This window comes from Melanerpes formicivorus, unplaced genomic scaffold (assembly GCF_026170545.1).
Source record: "Melanerpes formicivorus ecotype bairdi unplaced genomic scaffold, bMelFor1.0.p_v2 SCAF_6, whole genome shotgun sequence".
NCBI classification, from domain to species: Eukaryota; Metazoa; Chordata; class Aves; order Piciformes; family Picidae; genus Melanerpes; species Melanerpes formicivorus.
The window spans coordinates 29,066,235-29,093,793 of NW_027142358.1; the positions used below are offsets into that span (position 1 = coordinate 29,066,235).

Consider the following 27,559-nt stretch of genomic DNA (forward strand, 5'->3'; position numbering starts at 1 on the left):
GCCATTACCAGACCTTTGTGTTTTCACACATTGATCAAAATGCATTCACTAAGTAATTTTCACTTCTAAATTAAAAACCAAAACCAAAACAAACCACACAACAAACAAGCAAAAGAAACCCCAAACATAACCTGCTCACTGCAGGGAGGTTGGACGAGATGACCTTCAAGGGTTCCTTACAACCTCATTCATTCTATGAATCTTTCAGTTTGAGGGTTTGGTTGTTTGAAGGGGTTTTGTTTGGGGTTTTGTTTGTTTGTTTTTCCCATTTATTTCATCTTTAGCCAAATCTAATCTTGCTAAGGAAGTAAACAAATCACTCTTGAAATGGCACTACTCTGCCTAATGATTGGATCGGGCTGCTCAGGGAGGTGGTAGAGTTACCACTAGAATTGTTCAAAGCATGTGGATATTATGGCACTTCCAAACACAGTCTACTGGTCATGAAAGTAGACTTAATGATCATGGAATTATAGAATTGTTTGGATAGGAAAACCCCTCTAAGATCATTGAGTCCAACCATCAACTCAACGCCACCACAACCACTAAACCATGTCTCAAATTGCCATGTCCAAGCATTTCTTGAACACCTCCAGGAACAGTGACTCCACCACCTCCCTTGGCAGCCTCTTCCAATGCCTGACCACTCTTGCAGGAAAATAAATTGATCCTATTCTCACACCTAAACCTCCTTTGGCACAATTTCAGGCCACTGCTTCTCAATCCATCACCTTCCAAACCTAACGATTCATCAGCATATGAAGCTGAAGGGCAACAAGCTCAAGCCCCAGCTGACCTCAACTTCAAATGACAGCTTTCTTGTGGAGGCACAACCACAGCTCCACCTGGATGTGGTCACCTCAAATTCCTTCTCTTCCCTCAACTGGTTTCCCAAGGACCCAACCAACTTGTATCTCTGCCATACACAGCCCAGTTTGGGTGGAATTTTGGAGGTTTCAGGGCTATTCTCTCTACACTGTTGGTTAAACTGGGAGCCATTGGATGCTTTCGAATGGGCTTGGGTTGGTTGTGTTTTTTTTCACAGCTTGAAAATGGAGAAAGAACAGGTACCCAAAACCCTCACAAGACTTACCTCACCTAGTCCAGCAGAGATGTGAAATCCTGTAACAGGAGAAGGAAGACACTGATGAACGTGACACTCCGCCATGGAAACCAGTCTGTGGGAAACCAGTCTGTGGGTCATCGTGGCCATGTGAGCACACAGCAGGCACTGTCTGTGCTCAGCACACGAGGCTGAGCAGCCCCAAGCTGTGGTGAAGCCCATTTCCTTGTCTCATGCCGAGACTGGGTATTGCTAGGACCCAGAGCCAACTAGCTCAAATAGAATACATAGAATAAACCAGGTTGGAAGAGACCTTCAAGATCATCGTGTCCAATCCATCAACCAATCCAACCCCCCTAAACAGCTAACCCATGGCACCAAGCACCTCATCAAGTCTCCTCCTGAACACCTCCAGTGATGGCAACTCCACCACCTCCCCAGGCAGCCGATTCCAATGGGCAATCACTCTCTCTGTATAGAACTTCTTCCTAACATCCAACCTAAACCTCCCCTGGTGCAGCCTGAGACTGTGTCCTCTTGTTCTGGTACTGGCTGCCTGGGAGAAGAGACCAACATCTGCCTGTCTACAACCTCCCTTCAGGTAGTTGTAGAGAACCATTGAACCATAGAATGGTTGTGTTTGGAAGGGACCTTTAAGATCAAGTCCAACCGTTAACCCAGCACTGCCAGGTCACACCAAACCATGTCCCTCAGCACCACATCTCCATGGCTTTGAAACCCCTCCAGAGATGGGGAATCCACCCGTGCCCTGGGCAGCCTCTTCCAGGCCTTGACACACCTTTCCATGAAGAAACTGTTCCTCATGTCCAACCTCAACCTCCCCTGGGACAACTTGAGTCCATTTCCTCTTGTCCAATCACTTGTTCCTTGGGAGAAGAGACCAAGTCCCACCCAACTCCAACCTCCTTTCAGGGAGTTGTAGAGAGCCAGAAGGTCTACCCCTCAACTTCCTTTTTTCCAGGCTAAATAATCCCAGTTCCCTCAGCTGCTCCTCACCAGACCTCTTCTCCAAACCCTTCCCCAGCTTCATTGCCCTTCTCTGCTCCAGCACCCCAACATCCTTCTTGGAGTGAGGTGCCCGAACTGAATCCACTCCTCAAGGTGTGGGCTCAGATGTGCCTAGTACAGGTGGACAAACCCTGCCCTGCTCCTGCTCCTGCTCCTCACGCATTATTTCCCCAGATATTCCATAAAGCTTAGAAACTTCAAAGCTCCTCCAAAATTGGCTTAAAATATTTATTAATTAAAAAAGTTAAATATTTATTTGTACAAATATGATGAGAAAAAAATCTCATGCAGACTTTTCACACACAGCAACAGAACTCAGATCATACTGGGATGGTTGGGGTGGGGTATTTTTTTTCCACCAAGTAGCTGGGTTTTGGGGGGGGTTGAGGGAGAAGTGCTGCTGGCACCTGTGTGTGTGTGTCCCCCCATCAAAGAACCACTCATGGCAAGGAGGATGTGACTCCTGAAAGGTTGGGGTTTCCTGTGGAAAATATGGCAAGGTTTTCACACTCTTCACTAAGATTAACAATTAATACCTTGGTACTACTACTGAGAACTGGACAGAGACAGATGGACACCAGGCGATGGATTCCTACCACCATACCTCATAGATTCAGAGAATGGGTTGGGTTGGAAGGGATCTTCAAGATCCCCCCAGCTCCAAACCCCGCTGCCATGGGCAGGGGCACCTCCCACTAGACCAGGCTGCTCGAGGCCTCGCCCATCCTGGCCTTGAACACCTCCAGGGAGGGGGCATCCACAGCCTCTCTGGGCAGCCTGGTGTTAATGGCGAGAGGTGCCAAAAAAAGATTGCTTCAGATAATTCCCCTAAACGATGAGAAGATCTTGAGATGGTTATGGATGGCATCTGCTTCTGCTTAATTACAAACCTGCACCGGATTCATCATCTGTGTACATTATAAGTCATTTGCATAATTAAAACAATTAAGGGATTGACACATGATGGCAATTAGAAATGCATCAAACTCTGGATGTTGTACAAAAAAGAGCTTCAATATGAAACATTAATTCTTGGAGAACAAAATATCCTTCAGCTTCCTGCAGAACAACCTTCACCAGCTGCGTTTAGGGAAAGCTCTCCTCAGGGATGTCCGTCTCCTCCTCAAGCTGTTGCAAGTTGGAGCCCTGACTCTTCAGCCTTCATTGGGATTCTCTCGGTCACAGCATGGATTCGAGGGCCAGTTCCAAGGGGGGTTTATCTCATCTTCCGTAGCCTTATCCTGTTTTCTTTGTCCCTTTTTTTAAGGATAAGGATGAACTGATTGAAAAAATGCTCTTGGTCCTTCTTCTTCTGGACGAGGCGGAACCGCTGATCCCTTCCGTATTTCTCTGCAAATTCCTTGAAGGTTGTCCTGCAGAAACAAACAAACATCACCAATGCTGTGACATCACCAATGCCTTCTGAAGGCCTTCAGCAGCCTGGATATTAGGAAGAAATTCTCTGCAGTGAGGCTGGTGAGACACTGAAACAGGTTACCCAGGGAGGTTGTGGATGCCTCCTCCCTGGAAGCGTTCAAGGCCAGGTTAGACGAGGCCTTGAGCAACCTGGTCTAGTGGAAGGTGTCTCTGCCCACAGCAGGGCATTGGAAACAGATGATCTTTAAAGTCCCATCCAACCCAAACCATTCTATATGATTCTATGTTTTTTCAGACACTTTGACCTGGATCTCACTTAGATTTTCATGTGGACACTAAAAACGAGGAGTGTCTTGGGGAATACTGGACAGGAATATGATGATAAAGGAGGTGGTGCCCAGTGACAAGAGGTAAAGGGCACAAACTCAAACATAAGAGGTGAGGAGGCACAAACTCAAACATAAGAGGTAAGGGGCACAAACTCAAACATAAGAGGTGAGGAGGCACAAACTCAAACATAAGAGGTGAGGAGGCACAAACTCAAACATAAGAGGTGAGGAGGCACAAACTCAAACATAAGAGGTGAGGAGGCACAAACTCAAACATAAGAGGTGAGGAGGCACAAACTCAAACATAAGAGGTGAGGAGGCACAAACTCAAACATAAGAGGTGAGGAGGCACAAACTCAAACATAAGAGGTGAGGAGGCACAAACTCAAACATAAGAGGTGAGGAGGCACAAACTCAAACATAAGAGGTGAGGGGCACAAACTCAAACATAAGAGGTAAGGAGGAACAAACTCAAACATAAGAAGTAAGGAGGCACAGACTTGAACATAAGAGGTTCCATCTACAACGTGACAGTGAACTTCTTTATCTGAAGGTGGTAGAGCCTTGATGCTGGCTGTCAGTGGAGTCTCCATCTATAGAGACATTCAAAACCTGCCTGGACACTGTCCTGAGCAACCTGATCAAAGAGAACCTACTCTGGCAGGTGCTTGGACTCAATGATCTCTAGAGGTCTGTTCCAAGCCTTACCATTCTGTGTGAGGAGAGACTATGCCAGACCTGGATTCACATACCAGCCTGCAATAGTTAAGGTCTGTATTTTGATTTAGAACAACTTGGTTGATCGCTGACAGGACAATTCTGAATCAGTTTGGTGCAGGGCAGGTCACTGTGGCTTTCATCCATGCCTGAATCATGGCCAGGGCTTCAATAGTTAGCCCATAACAGAGCAGATCATCTGGTTACCACTAAACAACATCTCTCAGCACCACATCCTTGTGTCTTTTAAATACTTCCAGAGATGGTGACTCCACCACCTCCTTGGGCAGCCTGTCCAAATGCCTGAGAACCCTCTGGATATCAGATCCAGACATTTCCAGTGCAAACGCTGGAGCACAGAAATGTTCACTGGTATTTTTGGCCTGATGCTGTTGCTCTTTCCAGTACAGGTTCATAGGTCCAGATCTGAGTTCTAATAAGGACATTTAGGGGCTGAAGTGCATCCAGAGAACGACAATAAAGCTGGTGAAGGGTCTAGAGAACCCAAGCAGCTGAGGGACCTGGGGTTGTTCAGCCTGGAGAAAAGGAGGCCGAGAGGAAACCTTCTGGCTCTCTACAACTCCCTGACAGGAGACTGGAGTGACAGGACAAGAGGCAACTTTGAATTGCCCCAGAGGAGTTTTAGGTTGGCCATGAGGAACAATTTCTTCCCCAAATGGGTTCTCAAGGCCTGTCCCAGGCTGGCCAGGGGAGTGGTTGAGTCCCCATATCTGGAGGAATGGAAAAGCCATGGAGATACAGAATACAGAATTAACCAGGTTGGAAAAGACCTTCAAGATCATCAAGTTCAACCTATCACCCAATACCATCTAATCAACTAAACCATGGCACTAAGTGCCTCATCCACTCTTTATTTTAAACACTTCCAGTGATGGTGACTCCACCACCTCCCTGGGCAGAACATTCCAATGGCCAATCTCTCTTTCTGGGAAGAATTTCTTTCCAACATCCAGCCTAAACTTCCCCTGGTGCAGCTTGAGACTGTGTCCTCTTGTTCTATTGCTGGTTGCCTAGGTGAAGAGACCAACCCCCACCTGGCTACAACCTCCCTTCAGGTAGCTGTGGACAGCAATAAGGTGTAATAAGGTCTCCCCAGAGCCTCCTCTTCTGCAGGCTAAGCAACCCCAGCTCCCTCAGTCTCTCCTCACAGGGCTGTGCTACTTTGTTGCCCTTCTCTGGAAACATTCCAGCATCTTAACATCTTTCTTAAACTGAGGGGCCCAGAACTGGACACAGGACTCAAGGTGTGGCCTAACCAGTGCTGAGTCCAGGGGCAGAATGACCTCCCTGCTCCTGCTGGCCACACTATGTGGTACCACAATGTGGTACTTAAGCAGGGAGGTTGGAGTAGATATCTCTAATGGTCTCTTCCAATTCCCAAACCATGACACATTCTGAATGTGAGAGAGAGAGAGAAACTAATAGAGAGAGATGGAACCTCCCCTTTCACAGTAATATAACAAAATACTGGAAAATATGAGAGAAGAAGTGTCCCAGCATCCTAACACTGGATGCAGAACTTGCCCTGCAGAGCAGTCAGTGTACATGGCAATTTGGGACATAATCTAATGGCCATGGTGGTGTTGGGTTGATGGTTGGACTCAGTGATCTTAGAGGTCTTTTCCAACCAAACCAACTCTATGATTCTATGTTCGAAAGCTTCTAAGCACAGGGGAAATAAGGAAGCTAATCTTACCAGATCTTCCTCAAGTAATGCCATACCTTGGTGATAGCTTCGATTCTTCGAGGAGCTTTTTGAACTCTTCTTTGGCTAACAACAATTTATTCTTCTTCTCCTTGTACTCTTCTCTGATCCTGGTCTTGACAAACTGCTCAAATATCTTTGCAAGCAAAGGAGACAAGAAATAGTTATTAGCAAAGCCTAAGTGGTGTTTAAGGCCCACCAGTGGGCTGTCAATCCCAAGAGTGCACTTCTTTATCTCCCCTCACCATGGGCTTGATTTGCTTGTGCCTGAACCTGCTTGGTGCAGCATTCACCTTGTGTCCTCCAAAATAAGTAGCTAGAAAAAAAGGTAAAATGTAGACAGAAAATATCTTCATTTCCAGGGAAGTGGTGGAGTCACCATCCCTGGAGGTGTTCAAAAACCAAGTAGATAGGGATCCCTCTTTGTGGTTGGTGTAGTGGTCATAAAGGCATTAAAGTAGAAGGTTGGACTTAATGGTCATAAAGTCACAGAACTGTTTGGGTTAGAAAAGACCTCTAAGATCATTGAGTCCAACCATCAACCTAAGACCACCATGGCCATTAAACCCTGTCACAAATCACAGACTGTTAGGGGTTGGAAGGGACCTCCAGAGATCATCAAATGCAACCTCACTGCCAGAGCAGGATCAAGAAAGGTGTGGACATGGCCCTTTGGGACATGGTTTAATGGCCTTGGTGATGTCAGGTTGATGGTTGGACTTGATGATCTTGGAGACCTTTTCCAACCCAAACAATTCTCTGAGTCTATGATTCTATCTTCCTCAACTTCCTGGTATTCCTCAAACTGTCTATAGTGCTAAACATCAATATTCTGCAGTTTATCCATAAAAAAGCCTGAAGAACTTTCAAATCAGCTGTCAAAATCTATGAACTTACACATCACCCTCTGCACACATACACCCAAAAGCTTTAATGTGTTTGGAAGGGTCAAAAACCTTCCTCTAACAACATTTGGCAGCTCAATATGCACAAGCGTGCTCAGCATTACCATTTTGGATGCCTCCAAGAGAACTTTGGGAGTTCAATATGTCACAAAACTCTGCCAACTGCTTTAAATCATGGTTTTATTACTCCTCTCCCCCCAAAAAAATGAAGGCCCTGCTTGGCTTCAAAATCTAAAAAGTGAAGGGCAATGAGGCTGGGGAGAGGCCTCAAGCACAAGCCCTATGAGGAGAGGCTGAGGGAGCTGGGGTTGCTTAGCCTGGAGAAGAGGAGGCTCAGGGGAGACCTTATTGCCCTCTACAACTACCTGAAGGGAGCTTGTAGCCAGGAGGGGGTTGGTCTCTTCTCCCAGGCAACCAGCACTAGAACAAGAGGACACAGTCTCAAGCTGTGCCAGGGGAAGTTTAGGCTGGAGGTGAGGAGAAAGTTCTTCATTGAGAGAGTTGTTAGCTATTGGAATGTGCTGCCCAGGGAGGTGGTGGAGTCACCATCCCTGGAGGTGTTCAAGAGGGGACTGGATGTGGCACTTGGTGCCATGGTCTAGTCATGAGGTCTGTGGTGACAGGTTGGACTTGATGATCTTGAAGGTCTCTTCCAACCTTGGTGATTCTGTGTGAGCTGCACCTCAAGATGCTCCTGCCTTTCCATGTTCACAGATTCATATCTATGCATTTGGGTTGGAAGGGACCTTAAAGATCATCTACTTCCAACTCACTGCCATAGGCAGGGACACCTCCCACTAGCCCAGGTTGCTCAAGGCCTCAAGCAACCAGGCCTTGAACACCTCCAGGCAGGGGGCATCCATGACTTCCCTGGGCAGCCTATTCCAGTGTCTCACCACCCTCACTGTAAAGAACTTTTGGATACTACCACAGAGATGCTTTCTCAGCAGCTATAGGGATGCAAATCCAAGTTTCCTGAGTGCTAAAGAAACCCATTCACAACTGGCAGTCAGTCTGGCCTGTGGAGAAGGGAAGAAATAGCACTGGAAAAATATCCAACATTGGCCGTGGAAGAAGCACTATGAAAAAATAGGGAAGACAAATCCCTTAGACTGCAAGAAATAACTTGAGTGCAACAGGAGATAGAAAAATGTGGAACAAATCAAGAAGGTGATATCCACACTGTGTTATCTACAGTACCTGAAAGGGGCCCTCAAGAAAGCTGGGCAGTGACTCAAAAGTCACAAGGGCAAAGGATGAGGGGCAACGGCTTTGAGCTGGAAGAGGGCAGATTTGGACTGGAGATTAGAAAGAAGTTCTCTAGAGTGAGAGTAGTGAAACACTAGAACAGGTTGCCCAGGGAGGTTGTGGAGGTGTTGAAGGCCAGGTTGAGCAACCTGATCTAGTGGAAGGTGTCCCTGCCCATGGCAGAGGACAGGGCTGTAACTAGATGATCTTTAAGGTCCCTCACAAGCCAAACCATTCTGTGGTGATTGCTTGCCTGTGATGCTTCCATGCCTTCCAGAAGCTCTTCTGAAGGTAATAAATCCAAATTAACAGCTTGGTATTTTAATGCAGCTACTCCTTTACCCTTCACTGTTCCTTGCTCAAACAAAGGAACATCTTTCAGTTGTTAACAACCCCTTGGAAAATATTGGTCAGCAAGCAGAGCCAGTGGCAGATGCTCAATAACAGATCGTTATGGTCCTCAGTCAAACCCAGTCGTCTCAAGTTGGAATCCAGAAGGAGTTCCCTCAGCCCTCTGCAGATCACAAACAAAATATTTTCACTGCCCTTCCCATTCTGTGTGCCTGGTCATGGCAGGAAAAAAGCTGCATGACAGCCAATCAATCACCATGAGCCAGAAATGTGCCCTCATGACCAAAGAGACCAATAGGTTCCTAGGGTGCATTAGAGTGTGGCCAGCAGGTCCAGGGAGGTTCTCCTCCCCCTCTACTCCACCCTAGTGAGGCCACATCTGGAGTGCTGGGTCCAGTTCTGGGCTCCACCGTTCCAAGAGGGTCAGGAAACTACTGGACAGAGCTCAGTGAAGGCTCTGAAGATGCTGAGGGGCCTGGGGCATCTCTGTGAGGAAGAAAGGCTGAGAGAGCTGGGGATGCTGAGCCTGGAGAAGAGCAGGCTAAGAGGAGATCTGATCAATGCTCAGCAGGAGTTAAAGGGCCTGTGGGGGGCAAGAGGATGGGGCCAGACTCTTGTCAGTGGTGCACAAGCTGGAACCCCATAGTTTGCATCTCAACAGGAGGAGAAACTTGTTTGGTGTGAGGGTGCTGGAGCCCTGGAACAGGCAGCCCAGAGAGGTTTTGGAGTCTCCTTCTCTGGAGAGATTCCAAACCCAGCTGGCCATGAAGGAAAGAGGCAGGGGGAAGAGAGGGAGGGGAAGGTGAAAGAGACGGGGAGGAAAGGGGAGGGAGAAGAGGAAGGGACCATTGCAACGTTTCTGGGTCCATTCCCTTGCCCCCCACAGGTCCTTTAGTGCTCAGCAAGAACTGAGAAGATGCCCTCTCAGGTTGCTCTTCTCCAGGCTCAACAGCCCCAGGTCTCTCAGCCTTTCCTCCTCACAGAGACGCTTCAGGTCCCTCAGCATCTTCAGAGCCCCAGCTGGACTCTCTCCAGTACCTCCCTGCCTCGGTTGGTGCTCCCTTCCAGCCATAAATTGGACACTTTGAAACCGGGGAGCACAGCACTGGACACAGAGCAGTCTAAGCTGCCAAACTCCTAGAAAATAGTTGAAGTAATACAACTGAAGCAGTTTTTCTACAATATTTAAATAATTTAGAGTAGAAAAATTGCCTCCTGGCCAGTTCCCTGCCTACAGCCCAAACTCACTGGAAGTTGTTTCCCCTCAGCCAGGAGCCTCATCTTCCTGTCCAAACCCACTCACGGCCACTCAAAGCAGACAGCTGTGAGCAGAGCCTAAATCTGAGCCCGACTGAAAAACACACACACACACAAGAAACTTTAATCTTCTGCCATTCTTTTCATGCTGCCAAGACAATGACTGTGTGCTGAGGGTGGATCTGGGAGACGCTTGCTGGAGGGCACGCTCACCTGCTTACGTTCTTCTGAGTTGAGCAGAAGGTAGCGTGGATCAAAGACTATTTTGTGCAGCTCTTTCTCCCACGTAGAAAATGCTGAAACCTGGGAAGAAGACAAACAGAGCTGCATGAAGGAATGTTAATAAGGAGGTGAAGGAAGAAACTGTTCCAAGGTGAAGCAAAAGCTCAGCACAGCAAGCTAATGAACCCTCTGAAAGATGCCCTGGAGCGCCCAGGAGCTGAATTTTAATCTCTTTCTGGGGATGCTCCGGTCGCCCCCACACCATTAGCATTGATGTGCTCGAGGACACCTCAGTGAGGATCTGGGAGATGTGTACTCCGTGTTTTTGATGAAAAGACTCCAGAGAAGAAAGGAAAATGCCCATTTTATTATCCCCTTTGTGCAGCACAACCATCAGTTTCCATTTAAGCAATTACCACAGCCTGGGCTCTCCTCCTCTCTCAAACCTCAATTGCCCTGAAGAACTGAGGGGTGAACACCTTGTCCTGGTGCGAGCTGGAGCAGAGCTGGCTCTGGGCAGGGCTGGGACTTCCCAGCTTAGGCTCTGCTCAGGGAGACACATGCTGAAATTCAATTCAGGCACAGCCAGGGGCTGCTTCTAGCAGGGAGAAGCTGTTAGGGAGAGTTCCTGCCAAGGTCTGCCAGGGCTGCACAAAGGCTCCGCCTGAGACTTGCTCCTGGCCACATCAAGGGCACTGCCACAGCTTGTGCCTCACCTTGGGCTGCAGCTGTGGGGAAGTCTGGTCTGGAAGTCAATCTGCAGTCATTACACTTCTAACATCAAGTTTTAGGTGATGAAGTGAAAAAATGCATTTTATAGTGGACTTGAGCAACCCTGTGAGGAGGAAAGGCTGAGAGACCTGGGGGTGTTGAGCCTGAAGCAGAGTAGCCTGAGAGGGGATCTGATTAATGCTCAGCCTGAGACTTGCTCCTGAGCATACCAAGGGCACTGTCACAGCTTGTGCCACATCCTACAAATGTTCTTCCATCTTCTCTGACAGCTCTGTGTGGGTGGTGAGGACCACCTCAACTCAGATCAGGTCCCTCACTGGCCAAGTGCCCTTTGCCTAGGGCTTTATGAAGGTGTTGAAGGCCAGGCTGGATGAGGCCTTGAGCAACCTGGTCTAGTGGAAGGTGTCCCTGTCCACGGCAGGGTGGTTGGAACTAGATGATCTTTAGGGTCCCTTCCAACTCAAACCATTCTTTGAAACATTCTGGAAGAACAGGACTGAATTCTCCAGCTTGATTTCAGTGCCTCACACACCATCGCTGTTAATTGGTTCATTACAGCAAACTCTGGAGTAACATAAAATATTCTAATCACTCCATCTAATTACAAAGAAGAGTAAATTCACTACAAAAAATTAAGTACGTGAAGTATCATTAAAACACAGCAATTAGCACTCAGGCAGGGAAGCTCTGCTGAAGCCAAGTGGTTTAAGTGGATTGGTTTTCCTCTCAGCGTTGTTAGAAATGGGGAAATTAGATATCCAGGCTAAATTTGTAGAGGCACAGTGATTTTGGGCTGCCTCTTCCAAAAGGTTATCTCCTCTCATCCTGCAGCTTGCCCACAGAGAACAATAGAATTGTTCTGGCTGGAAAAGACCTCCGAGATCGTCCAGGCCAACCATCAACCCAACAGCACCATGGCCATTTAACCACATACCCAGGTGCCATGGCCACACATGTCTTGATCACCTCCAGGGATGGTGACTCCACCACCTTCCTGGGCAGCCTGTTCCAATGCCTGACCACTCTTGCAGGAAAGAAATTGTATTTAATGTCCAACCTTAACCTCTCCTAGAACAATTTCAGGCCATTTCCTCTCATTCTTTCACCTGATACTAGGGAGAAGAGACCAAGCCCTACCTCACTCCAACCTCCTTTCAGGAAGTTTTAGAGAGCAATGAGGTCTCCCCTTAGCCTCTTTTTCTCCAGGCTGAACAACCCCAGTTCTCTCAGCTGCTCCTCACCAGATCTGTTCTCCAGACCCCTCTCCAACTTTGTTGCCATTTTCTGGACCTGCTCCAGCCCCTCAATGACCTTCTTGGGTTGAGGGGCCCAAAAAATTTGAGGTGCGGCCTCACCACTGCCCAGAACAGAGGAACAATCTCTGCCACGCTCCTGCTAACCACACCATTGCTGATCCAAGCCAGGATGCTGTTGACCTTCTTGGCCACCTGAGCACACTGCTGGGTTATCTTCAGCTGTTGCCACCCAGCACCCCCCAGGTCCTTTTCTGCCAGGCAGTTTCCAGCCACTCCACGCACAGCCTGGAGCATTTATGGGGTTGCTGTGACCCAAGTGCACCACTCTGCCCTTGGCCTTAATGAACCCCCCCCCACTGAGCTTGGTCCATCCATCCAGCCTGGCCAGATCCCTCTGCAGCACTTTCCTCCCTCCACTAGGTCAACACCCCTACTCAATTTAGTGTCATCTGCAAACTGACTGAGGATGCCCTCAATTCCCTTGTCCAGATCACATCCCTAATGCCTTCAAATTCTGACTTATTGCCACCTCTGACTTAAAAGAGAGCAGCAGGAGGCTTTCCACTGGGTTTCATTTACAGCCCTTCTGTATTTCTCAAGCACAAATAACAAATATATATTAATGGAGCAGGTCTGGCATGGAGATAATTTACTGTGGAGCTTCTGAAGCTCTAATTATCTACCTTTAGAGTCTGCTGATTACCAGTGATGAATTTTACAGGCATTACTGCCTGTAGCAGACACCTTGGATGGCTTTTATTTTTTTTCCCCCCCTCCCTCCCAGAAATTGCAGGAACCTCTCCAGAATACATATTTGCAGAGGCATGGGGGGAGGGAGAAGATCTGCAGACGTTGCTCCATTATCCACCCATTTACATTCCCAGCATTTAGGACCTAACCCTGGAAGGCTTCTCAATTCCAGTCACACTCACAGTGATCAGTTCTCTGGAAGAAGGGACCCTTTTGAGATGACCTTTTGAGGAGGTGGCTTTATGTTTATAAATAAGAGGATCCAAAATCCCTCATATTGATGGTGATGTTTATGTGGCTGCTTCAAAGCAGGTGCCTAAGTGCAACCACAGACAACAAACACCAGGCTGAAGCTCATTACAGAATCAGTCACCAGTTGTTATTAAATCATCTGTAGCTTACAGAGTCATAGAACAGCTTGGATTGGAAGGAACCTCAAAGATCATCTAGTCCAACCCCCTGCCATGGGCAGAGACACCTTCAACTAGACCAGGTTGCTCAAACCTCCATTCAACTTGACTTTGAACACTTCCAGGGATGGGGCTTCCACAGCTTCCCTGGGCCACAAGAACTGACTTTGGCTTCCAACTGCTGGAATCATTGGAGCTTGCAGTGATGAAATCTCTCCCATGCTAAAAAAAACCCAACAACCAAAAGCAAAGAACATGCCAGGAACATTTCCCAGCTTAGTGCTTTCAGGTGATAAACACAACACTTCTTCTATCCTCTGGTCATCGTGGGATGAACACCTCTGGGGTCCATGCAGGACCCCCACAATGATGTCTGGTGATGGTTCCCCTGCCCTGCTGAGCTCATGTCAAAGGAAGTCAGCCCATTCATAGAATCACAGAATCACCAAGGTTGGAAGAGACCTCAAAGATCATCAAGTCCAACCTGTCACCACAGACCTCATGACTAAACCATGGCACCAAGTGCCATGTCCAATCCCCTCTTGAACACCCTTACCCCTCTCTCCAGAAGCATGTCTCGGAAGCGAGTGATGCGCTCTTCCAGGGGAGGTGTGGCCTGAGGTGCTGATGCTTCCTCAGTTTTCTTCTCCATTTCAGCCTTGCCCTGGTCAGCAGCTTGGGAATCTTCTGTTCTTTAACAAGTTAAGACAGAAAACAATTCAGTAATTGTCAATTCACAGCATCCCAGCATGGTGGGACTCGGAACGGACCTCTGGAGATCATCCAGCCCAACCCCCTTGCTAAATCGGGGTCACCCCCCGCAGGTTGTCCAGGATCATGCTCAGGTGGGTTTTAAAAGTCTCCAGAGAAGGAGATTCCACGACCTGTGATTAGATTTTTAACCCTCTCCAGAAATCCACCCCCCTTAGGCTACCAGGACTTCCTCATGTGCATGGAATGGAGTCTGACAGCTGAGAGGTGACCCAGATCTGCAGTTCATGGGGAAACTGCAGGGCTTGAGGGCCCTACCAAGGGATCTCTGACATCTCCTTTTGTAGAAGGATGGTCTGGAGGTGAAAGTAAAGCAGAGAAGCACAATGCAATATTTCAAGCTACAGTAAAAGTGACAGCTTCATATAAAATTTGTCCAAGAGAGAAGACTTTACAGCAGTGACTGAAGAGACTCATCTGGTTTTATTTTCCCTTCCTCAGACTGGAAAGTCAACACAACATGCAGTGGGCTCTTTGTCCCCATGGACACCATGAGCTCACTCCTAAGGGGCGTCAGCTGGCAACACATCACACAGACAGCCTCGCAGTAGGGCATCAGTGAGGACCCTGCCCTCTGCCAAGGGCCAGAAGGTCTGGTTTTATCTGACAGCCTTCTCCCAGGATTGTACCTGATGAGAATAAATTGGTGCTCCTGAGAAAACACCACTTCCTGCCTGGCTCACTCTGCCTGCAAGACCCTTAGGACTTCATTACAAATGGCCAGAGCAAAGGGGCAGCAGCGCAGGCTTGGGGCAGCATGGTTGGAAAGTTGCCTGGTGGAAAAGGGCCGGAGGATGCTGTTTGACAGCAGCTGAACGTGAGCCAGCACGTGCCCAGGTGGCCAAGCAGGTCACCAGCATCCTGTCCTGGACCAGTAATTCCTGCCCTGGTCCCCAGCAGGACCAGGGCAGGGATTGTCCCTCTGTACTGAGCACAGGTGAGGCCACACCTCAAATCCTGGGTTCAGTTTTGGGCCCCTCACTCCAAGACACCAAACTCCTGACTTCAGAGAGGCTGGCCAGCTCAGACCTCAAAATCAGGCTTCAGTTTAAGACTGAAGTTGACTAATGCTCACTTTTATTTTCCCTTGTGCTAGTATCTTTCAAAAACACTGTACAGAAGGGAAAAGTCAGCAAGTGATTAGCATGGAGAAAGAGGGAAGAAGGAAGTACTGACAGTGATGGAATTATGTTGATCCTATCAGGCCCAGGGTCCATCTTTAATGCTTTGAGCAACATCAGGTCCATGTTAACAGGAGGTCTATCTTAAGGCTCTGAGTAATGACCAAGTTCAGCATAAACTGTGGCTTTTTCTGGAAAGATCAGGAGCCTTTAAATGCTGCCAAGGTTCAAGTGAGGATAATGAAAGCAGGGCTGCTGGATTTTTTGCCTCCAACCAGGCATGACCATGTTTTCTCCTGATGGAAAATTCACCAATGTGGAATAAAAGTCAGTTTGAAATTTCCAGAGGAAAACACATTAACATTTCCAAGCCAATGGATGAGATGAGTAGGCAATGTGAGCTCTAGCAGATCATCTTCCTTCTACAAATAATTACATTACTCTTACATTTATCCTCCAACGAGGCTGCATTACTACTGATTTGAGAGGTACCAAACTGGTGTTCCTCGCAGAATGACAATGACTTTCAGATTGGAAGAGCACACTTTTGTGCTGTGACATGATCCATGAAAGGCCCAATCCAATTTTCTACTGCACACAAAGAGCTTTTTGAAGCCAAAGACTGAAAGAAAAACAGCACACGACTCCACCAGGCAAGCACCAGAAGGGCTCCCCGTCCCTTCAGACCTCCTGAAGCCACCAAAACCACTGATGGAATCACAAGGGATTGCCATGAAACAGTAAAGAATACAGTTTTCTTCAGCAAACAATCATGCAATCATTAAGGCTGGAAAAGCCTTCTAAGACCATCAAGTCCAGCCATCAACCCAACACCACCATGGCCATAAAACCATGTTCCCAAGTGCCATGTCCACACTTTTCTTGAACACCTTGAGGGGTGGTGACTTCACCATCTCCCTGGGCAGCCTGGGTTGAACAGAAATGGGACTAGAACAGAAAGAAATGGGACTAGAACAGAAAGAAAGGGGACTAGAACAGAAAGAAAGGGGAACAGAACAGAAAGAAAGGGGAACAGAACAGAAAGAAAGGGGAACAGAACAGAAAGAAAGGGGAACAGAACAGAAAGAAAGGGGAACAGAACAGAAAGAAAGGGGAACAGAACAGAAAGAAAGGGGAACAGAACAGAAAGAAATGGGACTAGAACAGAAATGGAATAGGTATAGAATAGAATTAGAATAGGAATAGAATAGAATTAGAATAGGAATAGAATAGAATTAGAATAGGAATAGAATAGGAATAGACCAGACCAGGTTGGAAGAAACCTTTGAGATCATAGATTCCAACCTTTCACCCAACACCATCTAATCAACTAAACCATGGCACCAAGCACCCCATCCAGTCTCTTCCTAAACACCTCCAGGGATGGTGACTCCACCACCTCCCTGTTCAATGCTGTTCCAGCATTTCAACAGCCTCACTGTGAAGAACTTCCTCCCAATGTCCAACCTGCTCTAGTTTCAAACCTTTGCTCCTCATCCTATCACCACAAGTCCTTACAAAAAGTCCCTCTCCAGCTCTCCTGTAGCTCCCTTCAGGTACTGTGAGGCTGCTCTAAAGTCTCTCCAGAGCCTTCTTTTCCCCAGGCTGAACAGGCTCTCCTGCCTGACAACACAGGAGAAGCGCTCAAGCCATCTGATTATCTTCATAGCCCTCTTCTGGGCCCTTCCCAACTGATGAATGTTTTTCTTGTATTGGGGGAAGCAAGCACAGAATAGGCTATCTTTAGATCTAAAGAGAATGGAATGAAACATCTTTAAGCTAATCCTTCAACTAGAATCACAGAATCACCAAGGCTAGAAGAGACCTCAAAGATCATCAAGTCCAATCTGTCACCACAGACTTCATGACTAAACCATGGCACCAAATGCCACGTCTAGTCCCCTCTTGAACCCCTCCAGGGATGGTGACTCTACCACCTCCCTGGGCAGCACATTCCAATGGCTAACAACTCTCTCTGGGAAGAACTTTCTCCTCACAGAATCACAGAATCAGCAAGATTGGAAGAGATCTCAAAGATCATCCTCGAGCCTAAACTTCCCCCGGAATCACAAAATGGTTTGGGAAAGGACTTTAAAAATCATCTAGTTGCAAATCCCATGCCATGGGCAGGGACACCTTCCACTAGACCACATTGGTCAAGGCTTCTTCCAACCTGGCCTTGAACACTTCCAGGGATAGGGCTTCCACAACTTCTCTGGGCAACCTCTTCCAGTGTCTCACCACCCTTATAGTAAAGAACTTCTTCGTAATGTCATCTCTGGGCCATGAGAAGTAAATTTGGCTTCTCACTGGTGGGAGTGACAAAACCCAAAGGTTTGACTTCATGTCTGGCTGTTTTTGGGAAAGGCTGAGGGAGCTGCTTCTTTGGAACTTGGTGTTTTTTGAATGCTATTTCAGGAGAGTTTGACAGACACATGGTGATAAAGGTCAAAGCAAAGCACAACAACAGAAAAACCACTGCAGCCTGGCTGCAGCATCCCACAAGTTGACTGAAACCTTGAAAACCCTGATAGAAAATATTCCCCCCCTCCTGCTTCACTTCAATGGAGATGAAGCTTTTATCCACTGCCTTTGAAATAACTGCACATCCTTGGATGCTTTCCTCTTTTAATCATTTCAAAGGAGGGGGGAGTTGCTCAGACAAAAAAAAAAGGATCATGTTTGAAGGAAATGGAGATGCACAGATTGCATCAGGTTGAAAGGGAACCTCAAAAGTCATCTTGTCCAGCCCTCCTGAGGTCTCCAACTAGATCAGGCTGCCCAAGGCCACATCAAGTCTGATTTTGAATGTTTCCAGGGATGGGGCTTCAACCATATTTCACTACCCTTATTGTAAAGTACTTCCTCATGTCCAACCTAAATTCAACCCTGCTCCAGTTTCAAAGCATTGCCCCTTGTCCTCTCACAAGCCCTTCTAAACAGTCTCTCCCCAGTCCTCCTGTATGTTCACTTCAGACATTGAAATAGTGCTCTAAGGTATCCCCAGAGTCTTCTCTTCTCTTCTCCAGGCTGAACAACATCACCTCTCTCAGCCTGTCCCTCTGATCATCTTTGTGGCCTCCTCTGGACCCACTTCAGCAGGTCCATGCCCTTCTTGTGTTGAGGGCTCTAGAGCTAGATGCAGTACTCCAGGTGAGGTCTCACCAGAGCAGAGTGGCAGAATCCTCTCTCTCCATCTGCTGGCCACACTGCTTTTGATGCAGCCCAGGATGCCACTGGCCTGCTGGGCTGCAAGTGCCCATTGCTGGCTTATGTCCAGTTCCACATTCACCAGCACCCCCAAGTCCTTTCCTGCAGGGCTGCTCTCAGTTTCATCATCCCCCAGACTGTACTGATACCAAGGATTGCCCTGACCTAGGTGCAAGACCTTGCACTTTGCTTTATGGAACCTCATGGGATTCTCCCCAGCCCACCTGTCCAGGTCCCACTGGATGGCACACATCCCATCTTTCAGTCTTGGTGTCGCCACTCAGCTTGGTGTCACCTGCAAGCCTGCTGATGGTGCCCTCATTCTCACTGCCTATAGCACTGATGAGGGTATTCACCACTACTGGTCCCAGTACAGACCCTTGAGGAGCTTGGTGGAGGTGGAACACCTTGGGAATGAGAACAATTGCATTTAATTGCACCAGACATTAGCTTCCCAACATAAATAACAAATACACTTCACAACTTACTTGTTTCTCTTAGTTTTGATGCTCAGCTCATCACCTTCATCCCCTGGACCAGAACTAAGACATTTATCTGCTAAAAAAAGCCCAAACAACAGAAATATAAAAAGAGTCATTAGATTGGAACTAGAGAAATGAGAACACAAATTCCTCAGCTTAACCTTTTATTTCTCACCCTTCAGATGAACCTTTGCATTCCTCTTCTATTTTTCACTGAGTGTTTTAAGTCTCACACATATTTAATCAGATCCTCACCACCACCTTCAGACAAATGAGAGAGCAACAATCCCAACCATTTTCCTCTTTCTTGTTCATCTGGAGAAGAAAACTGCTCCTGCTTCATTTGTGCCATCATTTTAAGTCTTGTTATCTTTATCTCCCCTCAACACAACTACAAAGACATTCCTGGAGGTGTTTCATGGCCAGGTTGGACAAAGACTTCAGCAACCCGGTCTAGTGGAAGGTGTTCCTGCCTATGGCAAGAGGTTTGAACTGCATAATCTGTAAGGTCCCTTCCAACCCAAAGCATTCTCTGAGTCTATGATCTAGCAGCCTGAATGACTCAATAATGTCAACTCACACCACAACTTCCCTGCTTTAGCCCATTTCTCTCTCTTATAGAATCATAGAATTGTTTCAGTTGGAAAAGACCTCCAGCACCACCAAGTTCAACCATCAGCCTAACATCACCATGGCCATTAAACCCTGTCCCTGGGTGCCATGCCCACAGGCTTCTTGAACACTTCCCGTGATGGCGATTCCACAACCTCCCTGGGCAGCCTCTTCCAATGCCTGACCACTCTTGCAGGAAACAAATGCTTCCTAATCTCCAAGCTAAACCTCCCCTGGCACAATTTCAGGACATGTTATGGAGCTTGGCCATACACGACCATGTAAGTCATGGTGACACTGATCAAACTCCTCCTGAAGGTATGAACCCTCAGCAGGAAGCCCACTCTGGTGACACTGACCAAACTCCTCCTGAAGGTATGAACCCCAGGAGGAAGCCCACTCTGGTGACACTGATCAAACCCCTTCTGAAGGTATGAACCTCAGCAGGAAGTTCACTCTGGTGACACTGATCAAACTCCTCCTGAAGGTATGAACCCCAGGAGGAAGCCTACTCTGGTGACACTGATGAAACTCCTCCTCAAGGTATGAACCTCAGAAGGAAGCCCACTCTGGTGACACTGATCAAACCCCTTCTGAAGGTATGAACCTCAGCAGGAAGTTCACTCTGGTGACACTGATCAAACCCCTTCTGAAGGTATGAACCTCAGCAGGAAGTTCACTCTGGTGACACTGATCAAACTCCTCCTGAAGGTATGAACCTCAGCAGGAAGCCCACTCTGGTGACACTGATCAAACCCCTTCTGAAGGTATGAACCCCAGGAGGAAGCCCACTCTGGTGACACTGATCAAACCCCTTCTGAAGGTATGAACCCCAGGAGGAAGCCCACTCTGGTGACACTGATCAAACTCCTCCTGAAGGTATGAACCCCAGGAGGAAGCCCACTCTGGTGACACTGATCAAACCCCTTCTGAAGGTATGAACCTCAGCAGGAAGTTCACTCTGGTGACACTGATCAAACCCCTTCTGAAGGTATGAACCTCAGCAGGAAGCCCACTCTGGTGACACTGATCAAACTCCTCCTGAAGGTATGAACCTCAGAAGAAAGCCCACTCTGGTGACACTGACCAAACTCCTCCTGAAGGTATGAACCCCAGGAGGAAGCCCACTCTGGTGACACTGATCAAACTCCTCCTGAAGGTATGAACCCCAGGAGGAAGCCCACTCTGGTGACACTGATCAAACCCCTTCTGAACGTATGAACCTCAGCAGGAAGTTCACTCTGGTGACACTGATCAAACTCCTCCTGAAGGTATGAACCTCAGCAGGAAGCCCACTCTGGTGACACTGATCAAACTCCTCCCAAAGGTTTCCAGTGACCAAATATGATTTGCTATGTGGAGCTCAAGGAGAGGCAAATAATCACAGGGCTGTAGTTACTTGCTGCAGCCTCCAGCTTGCGCTTGTGAGGGGGGTCCTCGATGATGCGATTGATGTCCCCGCGGTGCTTCAGGTCCATTGGCTTCTCCCAGACTGACAGCTGCATTGTAGGGTTGAAGAAGAAGACCCGGTCATCTCCAGTCCAGACTACACACCTATTCCAAGTGATAAACTAGGCTTAGATAATGCCAGATACACCCAGGAACAAAACATCCCCACCACCACCACCCCCAGCTGGCCTATGGTATCTCCATTTGTAGTGGCTTGGGTGCTACTGCTCTGCCCCAGGCCCTATCAGTCCACGCCAGTCACCTCAGGTAGAGAAACTCTCTGCATACCACTAAAAAGTCAGGGAAGTGGTGAAAACACAACCCCCCTGCAAAAAACCAAACCAAAAGGCAGTAGGTGAAACATTCTGTCCCTGAAGGGAGAAAGAACAAGGTGGGGAAGAACATGGTAGTGTTCTCAGCATAGGAAAATACATTTACCATTGGAATCACAGAATGGGTTAGGTTGAAAGAGATCTCCAAGATCATCAAATCCAATTATTAACCCACCCCTGTCAGGTCACCACTAAACTATGTCACTCAGCACCACATCTCCATGGCTTTGAAACCCTTCCAGGGGTGGGGACCCCAACACTGCCCCAAGCAACCTGGGCCAGACCTTGGCAACCCTTTCTGGGAAGAAATTGTTCCTCATGTCCAGACTAAACCTCACCTGGGGCAACCTGAGACCATTTTGCCTTGTCTTATAACTTGTTCCTTGTGGCCTTCCAGTATCTGAAGGGGGCCTACAGGAAGGCTGGGGAAGGACTTCTCAGGATCTCAGGTAGTGATAGGACTAGGGGGAATGGAATGAAGCTGGAGGTGGGGAGATTCAGGCTAGATGTGAGGAGGAGGTTCTTCACCATGAGAGTGGTGAAACCCTGGAATATGTTGTCCAGGGAGGTGGTCGAGGCCCCGTCCCTGGGGGTGTTTAAGAGCAGGCTGGATGAGGCTCTGGCCAGCCTGATCTAGTGTGGGGTGTCCCTGCCCATGGCAGGGGGGTTGGAACTAGATGATCCTTGTGGTCCCTTCCAACCCTGAATGAAACTATGAAACTATAAGAGACCAACCTGGCTCCCACCTCTTTTCAGGGAGCTGTGAAGAGCCAGAAGGTCTCCCCCCAGGCTTCTTTTCTCCAGACTGAATGACCCCAGGTACCCCCATTGCTCCTCACCAGACCTGTGCTTATATTTTCATGTTTTGAAGTCATGGATCAGAGCAGCAAGGGGCAGAAGCCACAGCAGTGTGGCTTGGTGGCCATGGTCTCAGCGTCCACCAGCAGCTGCTGTGCAGCCATGGTCTTGATGTCCATGAACCAGAGGTGTGCCCGGTGCTGGCAGGCAGCCATCAGAGCCTACTTATCCAGCAGAATAGGAAGCATGGCATCCCCACAGCACCCTAGCCTGCTCCCACCATGCTCTGCACTGGACAGATACAACATGGAGGCTGTGGATGCCCCCTCCCTGGGGGTGTTCGAGGCCAGGTTGGATGAGGCCTTGAGCAACCTGCTCTAGTGGGAGGTGTCCCTGCTCGCAGCAGGGGGGTTGGAACCACATGATCTTTAAGGTCCCCTCCAACCCAACCCATTCTATGAGTCTTATCAATCTATGAATCAGCAACCTCATATGTCTCCCACCAAGGTTTTGCTTGATCTGCATGGGCTCTGTCTGCAATTTGACAAATATGACCAAGTTGTGGCTGCCAAAGACACACTACCTTGACTTGCTCAGTTAAAATATGCATGAGAGCAGCTCAGTGTTCTGTCCTGACTTTAATTTCAAATCAGCTAAAAAAATCACATGAAAATGAGCATGGCACCATCCAGGAGAGACATTCAAAGCCTCAAGTTGTGCTTCACTAGGTCTGTGTGTAATAAACAAACAGAGCATCAATCTCAGACCTGCACCTCCAGAATCATAATGAAAACCAACAAAGAATGCATCCAGGCATGGTGGGGGTTGGAAGGGACTTCTGGAGATCATCCAGTCCAAACCTCCTGCTAAAGCAGGGCACCCACAGCAGCTTGCCCAGGATCACAATGGCCAAGTGGGTTTGGAATCCCTCCAGAGAAGGAGACTCCACAACCTCTCTGGGCAGCCTGCTCCAGGGCTCCAGCACCCGCACACCAAACAAGTTTCTCCTCTTCAGGTGGAACCTCTTAGGTTTTAGTTTGTGTCTATTGCACCTTGTCCTTTCACATCCAGACCAATGCCACTGCAGTCAGCAGGGACATCTGCAACTAGAGTAGGTTGCTCACAGCCCCAAACAATCTGACCTGCAATGCTTCCAGGCATGGAGCACCTACCATCTCTCTGGGCAGCCTGGGCCAGGCCCTTACCACTCTCAGGGTCGAACAGTTCTTTCTTCTCTCCAGTCTGAATCTCCCTCTGAGTTCAAACCATCATCCCTCATCTTGTCACAGCAGGCCCTGCTTAAAAGTCCATCCCTGGCTTTCTGATCTGCCCCTTGAAGTCCTGAAAGGCCACCCCAAGGTCTCTGCAATGAGGTAATTGGGAAGCAAAAGGCATCTGGCCCTAAAATGCAAGAACATTTCTGACAGATCTTGCATTTCCTCTTGGATACATCCAAGCATGATCCAAGCTGGGTCCTCAAGTCATGTAACACAGAGTCCAAGAATCAGTTGCCTGCTGCTAGACCTGCTCAATATCACAGTATTGCCAAGGTTGGAAGAGACCTCGAGGATCATCGAGTCCAACGTGTGACCACAGACCTCATAACTAGACCATGGCACCAAGTGCCACGTCCAATCCCCTCTTGAACACCTCCAGGGATGGTGACTCCACCACCTCCCTGGGCAGCACATTCCAATGACGAATGACTCTCTCAGTGAAGAACTTTCTCCTCACCTCAAGCCTAAACTTCCCCTGGCACAGCTTGAGACTGTGGCCTCTTGTTCTGGTGCTGGTTGCCTGGGAGAAGAGACCAACCCCCTCCTGGCTACAACCACCCTTCAGGTAGTTGTAAACAGCAATAAGGTCTCCCCTGAGCCTCCTCTTCTCCAGGCTAAACAATCCCAGCTCCCTCAGCCTCACCTCACAGGGCTGTGCTCAAGGCCTCTCCCCAGCCTTGTTGCCCTTCTCTGGACACCTTCAAGTGTCTTGATGTCCTTCCTAAACTGAGGGGCCCAGAACTGGGTACAGTACTCAAGGTGCAGCCTAATCAATGCAGAATACAGGGGCACAATGACCTCCCTGTTCCTGCTGGCCACACTATCCCTAATACAAGCCAGGACGCCATTGGCCTTCTTTGCCACCTGGGCACACTGCTGGCTCATGTTTAGGTGGCTGTCGATCAGCACCCCCAGGTCCGTCTCTGCCTGGCTGCTCTCAGCCACTCTGACCCCAGCCTGCAGCTCTGCATGGGGTTGCCGTGGCCAAAGTGCAGCACCTGGCACTTGGACTTGTTGAATGAAGACAGCTCCTAGCTCAGCACCACACTGTTCTTATCTCCCAGATTGCTCATGGCTGGATTGGGCCTTGAGCACCCTGGTTTAGTGGGAGGTGTCCCTGCCCATGGCATAGGGTTGGCACAAGGTCTTCAAGGTCCCTTCCAACCCAAATCATTCTGTGATTCTGGGATCACAGGGAGCTGGCTTACATCACCTGTGTGGCCACCTCCTAAAGACATGATTAATGAGAGGAAGCTCCAGCAGAAGCTGGAATGGGAAACCATCTCTGATACTTAACTCCCAGGGCAGGGCATTTTTCCCATGCAGCAGACCACTAATGGATGGTTGGCAAGAGAAATGTCACTGATGGATAGCTACTGGAAGGTCTGATGGCATTGGCTTACCATGGTGATCCTGGCACTGGGGTGGATGCCACAGGCTTGTTGACATTTGACATGCTGTCACCTTCAGTTACCAGCTTAAAAGAGTGCTCCTGGAAAGAGATTAATTAGTCAACAAACAAGGCACAGAAGGCTGCTACTGCCATACAAACTAATGTGAAGTGAGCCATCCTTCTTCTGCTGTTCTGGAGATGCCTTTAGAAATGGCCAGAGACCTTCAGAACAGCCCAGGGAAATGGGAATTAATGAAAACTCCACCCCACTTTCAGCAATACCAATGTAAAGCCAGCAGACAAGATCCTGTCCATGCCAATAGCTCACTGGGGACACTGGAGATCGACCTCATCACAAATGAAGGGTTGGCAGGGGCAGGCGAGAGGATTCTCCCAACATCACTAGTCCTTAGTCTGCACAGAAAGCATTAGGGACACTGGGGAAATGATCAAGGAAGCCTTGTTGATGGCACAGGTGGCAAGAAAGCACTTCACAGAATCCCAGCATGGTGGGAGTTGGAAGGGACCTCTGGAGATCATCCAGTCTAACCCCCCTGCTAAATCAGGGGCACCCACAGCAGCTTGCCCAGGATCACAATAGCCAGGTGGGGTTGGAAGGTCTCCAGAGGAGACTCCACAACCTCTCTGGGCAGTCTGCTCCTGATCTCCAGCACCCTCACACCAAACAAGTTTCTCCTCCTGTTCAGCTGGAACCTCCTGGGCTCCAGTTTTTTCCTGTTGCCCCTTGTCCATATAATGGTTTGGGTTGGAAGTGACCTTAAAGATCATTTAGCTCCTACCCCCCTGCCATGGGCAGGGACACCTTCCACTAGACCAGGTTGCTCAAGGCCTCATCCAACCTGGCCTAGCATTCACAACCTCCCTGGGCAACCTGTTCCAGTGTCTCACCACCCTCACTGTAAAATTCAGTAGATCTTGAAAGCTGGCTGTGGGACCCAACCCACAGGTCCCAACCTGTGTGGCCAACACAGCTCCAGCCAGGGGCCAGCTCTTTATCCTGCCTCCAATTTGTGCAGCTCAGTAGTTTCAAGAGGTTTATGAAAGATGAAAGAAGAAACTCCACCACAGACCTTCTGTCCATTGCTCTCCATGGGGGTGCTCTTCCTCTCCGTGTGTAAAATCAAGGTGGGTGGGCAGGAGGATCTAGTGGGTTCTTTGCTGCTATCTAGGAAGGGAAAGGATTTAATTTTAATGTCCAATAAATACATTCATACATTCATAGAATGGCTGGGGATGGAAGAGACCTTGAAGCTCATCTAGTTCCAACCCCCTGTTGTGAGCAAGGACACCTTCCACTAGACCAGGCTGCTCAAAGACTCTGCTCTAGTGGAACAGATACACTAGTGAAGAAAAACCAAACCACTCCCTGTGGGTCCCAACCTCTTCTCCTCACCTCCTCCTCACTCAATCCTTAATTCAGCTGCTGCTGGAAAAGCCACAGACACATCACAGAATCATGGAATTGCTGGGGTTGGAAGGGACCTCAAGGATCATCCCATTCCAAGCCCCCTGCCATGGGCAGGGACACCTCACACTAGATCAGCTTGCTCAGAGCCACCTCCAGCCTGGCCTTAAAAACCTCAGGTTCTGTCACTCGGGCATGGAGCAGCTTGGGAAGTGATGCTCAAGGGACCTGGGCTTTATTTTTCAGTTCAATAAAAGAAAACCACAGCAGCCCCTTTGTCCTCTTTTTAACTTGTTTAATCCTAGGGGGAAAAAAAGAAAGAAAGAGCTTTTTTGTTATTATCCTTTGGTTCTTTTAGAGTCTTCATTATCAGGCTGGCTTAAGGAGGAGCCTTCACTGGGTTCCTCTTGGGTTCAGCAGGAGCCAAGTTCTTTCCTGCACTCAGTATCATCACATCCTTTCACTCAATATGCCTATGCATGAGGAACAAGCAAACACCTTCACCTTGTCAATGCTTAGTTGATCATTAAAGCATTAATAAAAAGTACAGAACTGGCAGCTGGCAGATGTAAACAAACCACTGCACAGGAGAATTGCAGCGAGGAGCTGCCCAAAGCTGATGATAAGGAAACCAAATAGGAGACAAAGCCGGAGAACATAAAGAGAGAACCCAAACCACGCTTGCAGAGCTCCAGGAGCTCGGATTGGATGCCAAGGATGGTACAACCTGCCCCAGAATCTCAGCATGGTGGCATTAGAAGGGATGCCTGGAGATCATTGAATAGAATAGAATGAATAGAGTAGAGTAGAGTAGAGCAGAGCAGAATAGAGTAGAGCAGAGCAGAGAGAATAGAATAGAGTAGAATAGACCAGGTTGGAAGAGACCTTTGAGATCATCAAGTCCAACCTATCATCCAACACCATCTAATCAACTAACCCATGGCACCAAGCACCCCATCCAGTCTCTTCCTAAACACCTCCAGGGATGGTGACTCCACCACCTCCCTGGGCAGCACATTCCAATGGCCAATCTCTCTCTCTATGAAGAACTTCTTCCTAGCATCCAGCCTAAACCTCCCCTGGCACAGCCTGAGACTGTGTCCACTTGTTCTGGTGCTGGTTGCCTGGGAGAAGAGACCAACCCCCACCTGGCTACAACCTCCCTCCAGGGAGTTGTATAGAGCAAGAAGGTCTCCCCTGAGCTTCCTCTCCTCCAGGCTAAGCAACCCCAGCTCAAGGCCTCTCCCCAGCCTTGTTGCTCTTCTCTGGACACCTTCAAGTGTTTCGATGTCCTTCTTAAACTGAAGGGCCCAGAA

The 27,559-nt window shown here is 48.5% G+C and overlaps 1 protein-coding gene across 1 annotated transcript in view; it reads right to left on the bottom strand.

Moving 5' to 3' along the window:
• Positions 1-2,312: 2,312 nt before the first annotated feature.
• Positions 2,313-27,559, bottom strand: part of TCERG1L (transcription elongation regulator 1 like) — a 73,556-nt gene continuing 48,309 nt past the window's right edge. The window contains exons 6-13 of the mRNA XM_068139279.1: positions 25,909-26,003; positions 24,828-24,916; positions 20,968-21,122; positions 18,963-19,032; positions 13,929-14,064; positions 10,216-10,305; positions 6,259-6,377; positions 2,313-3,465 (exon numbers count right to left, since the gene is read on the bottom strand). Coding sequence (XP_067995380.1) covers positions 3,309-3,465; positions 6,259-6,377; positions 10,216-10,305; positions 13,929-14,064; positions 18,963-19,032; positions 20,968-21,122; positions 24,828-24,916; positions 25,909-26,003 — 911 coding nt within the window. The 3' untranslated portion in view covers positions 2,313-3,308. The remainder of the gene's footprint in view (positions 3,466-6,258; positions 6,378-10,215; positions 10,306-13,928; positions 14,065-18,962; positions 19,033-20,967; positions 21,123-24,827; positions 24,917-25,908; positions 26,004-27,559) is intronic.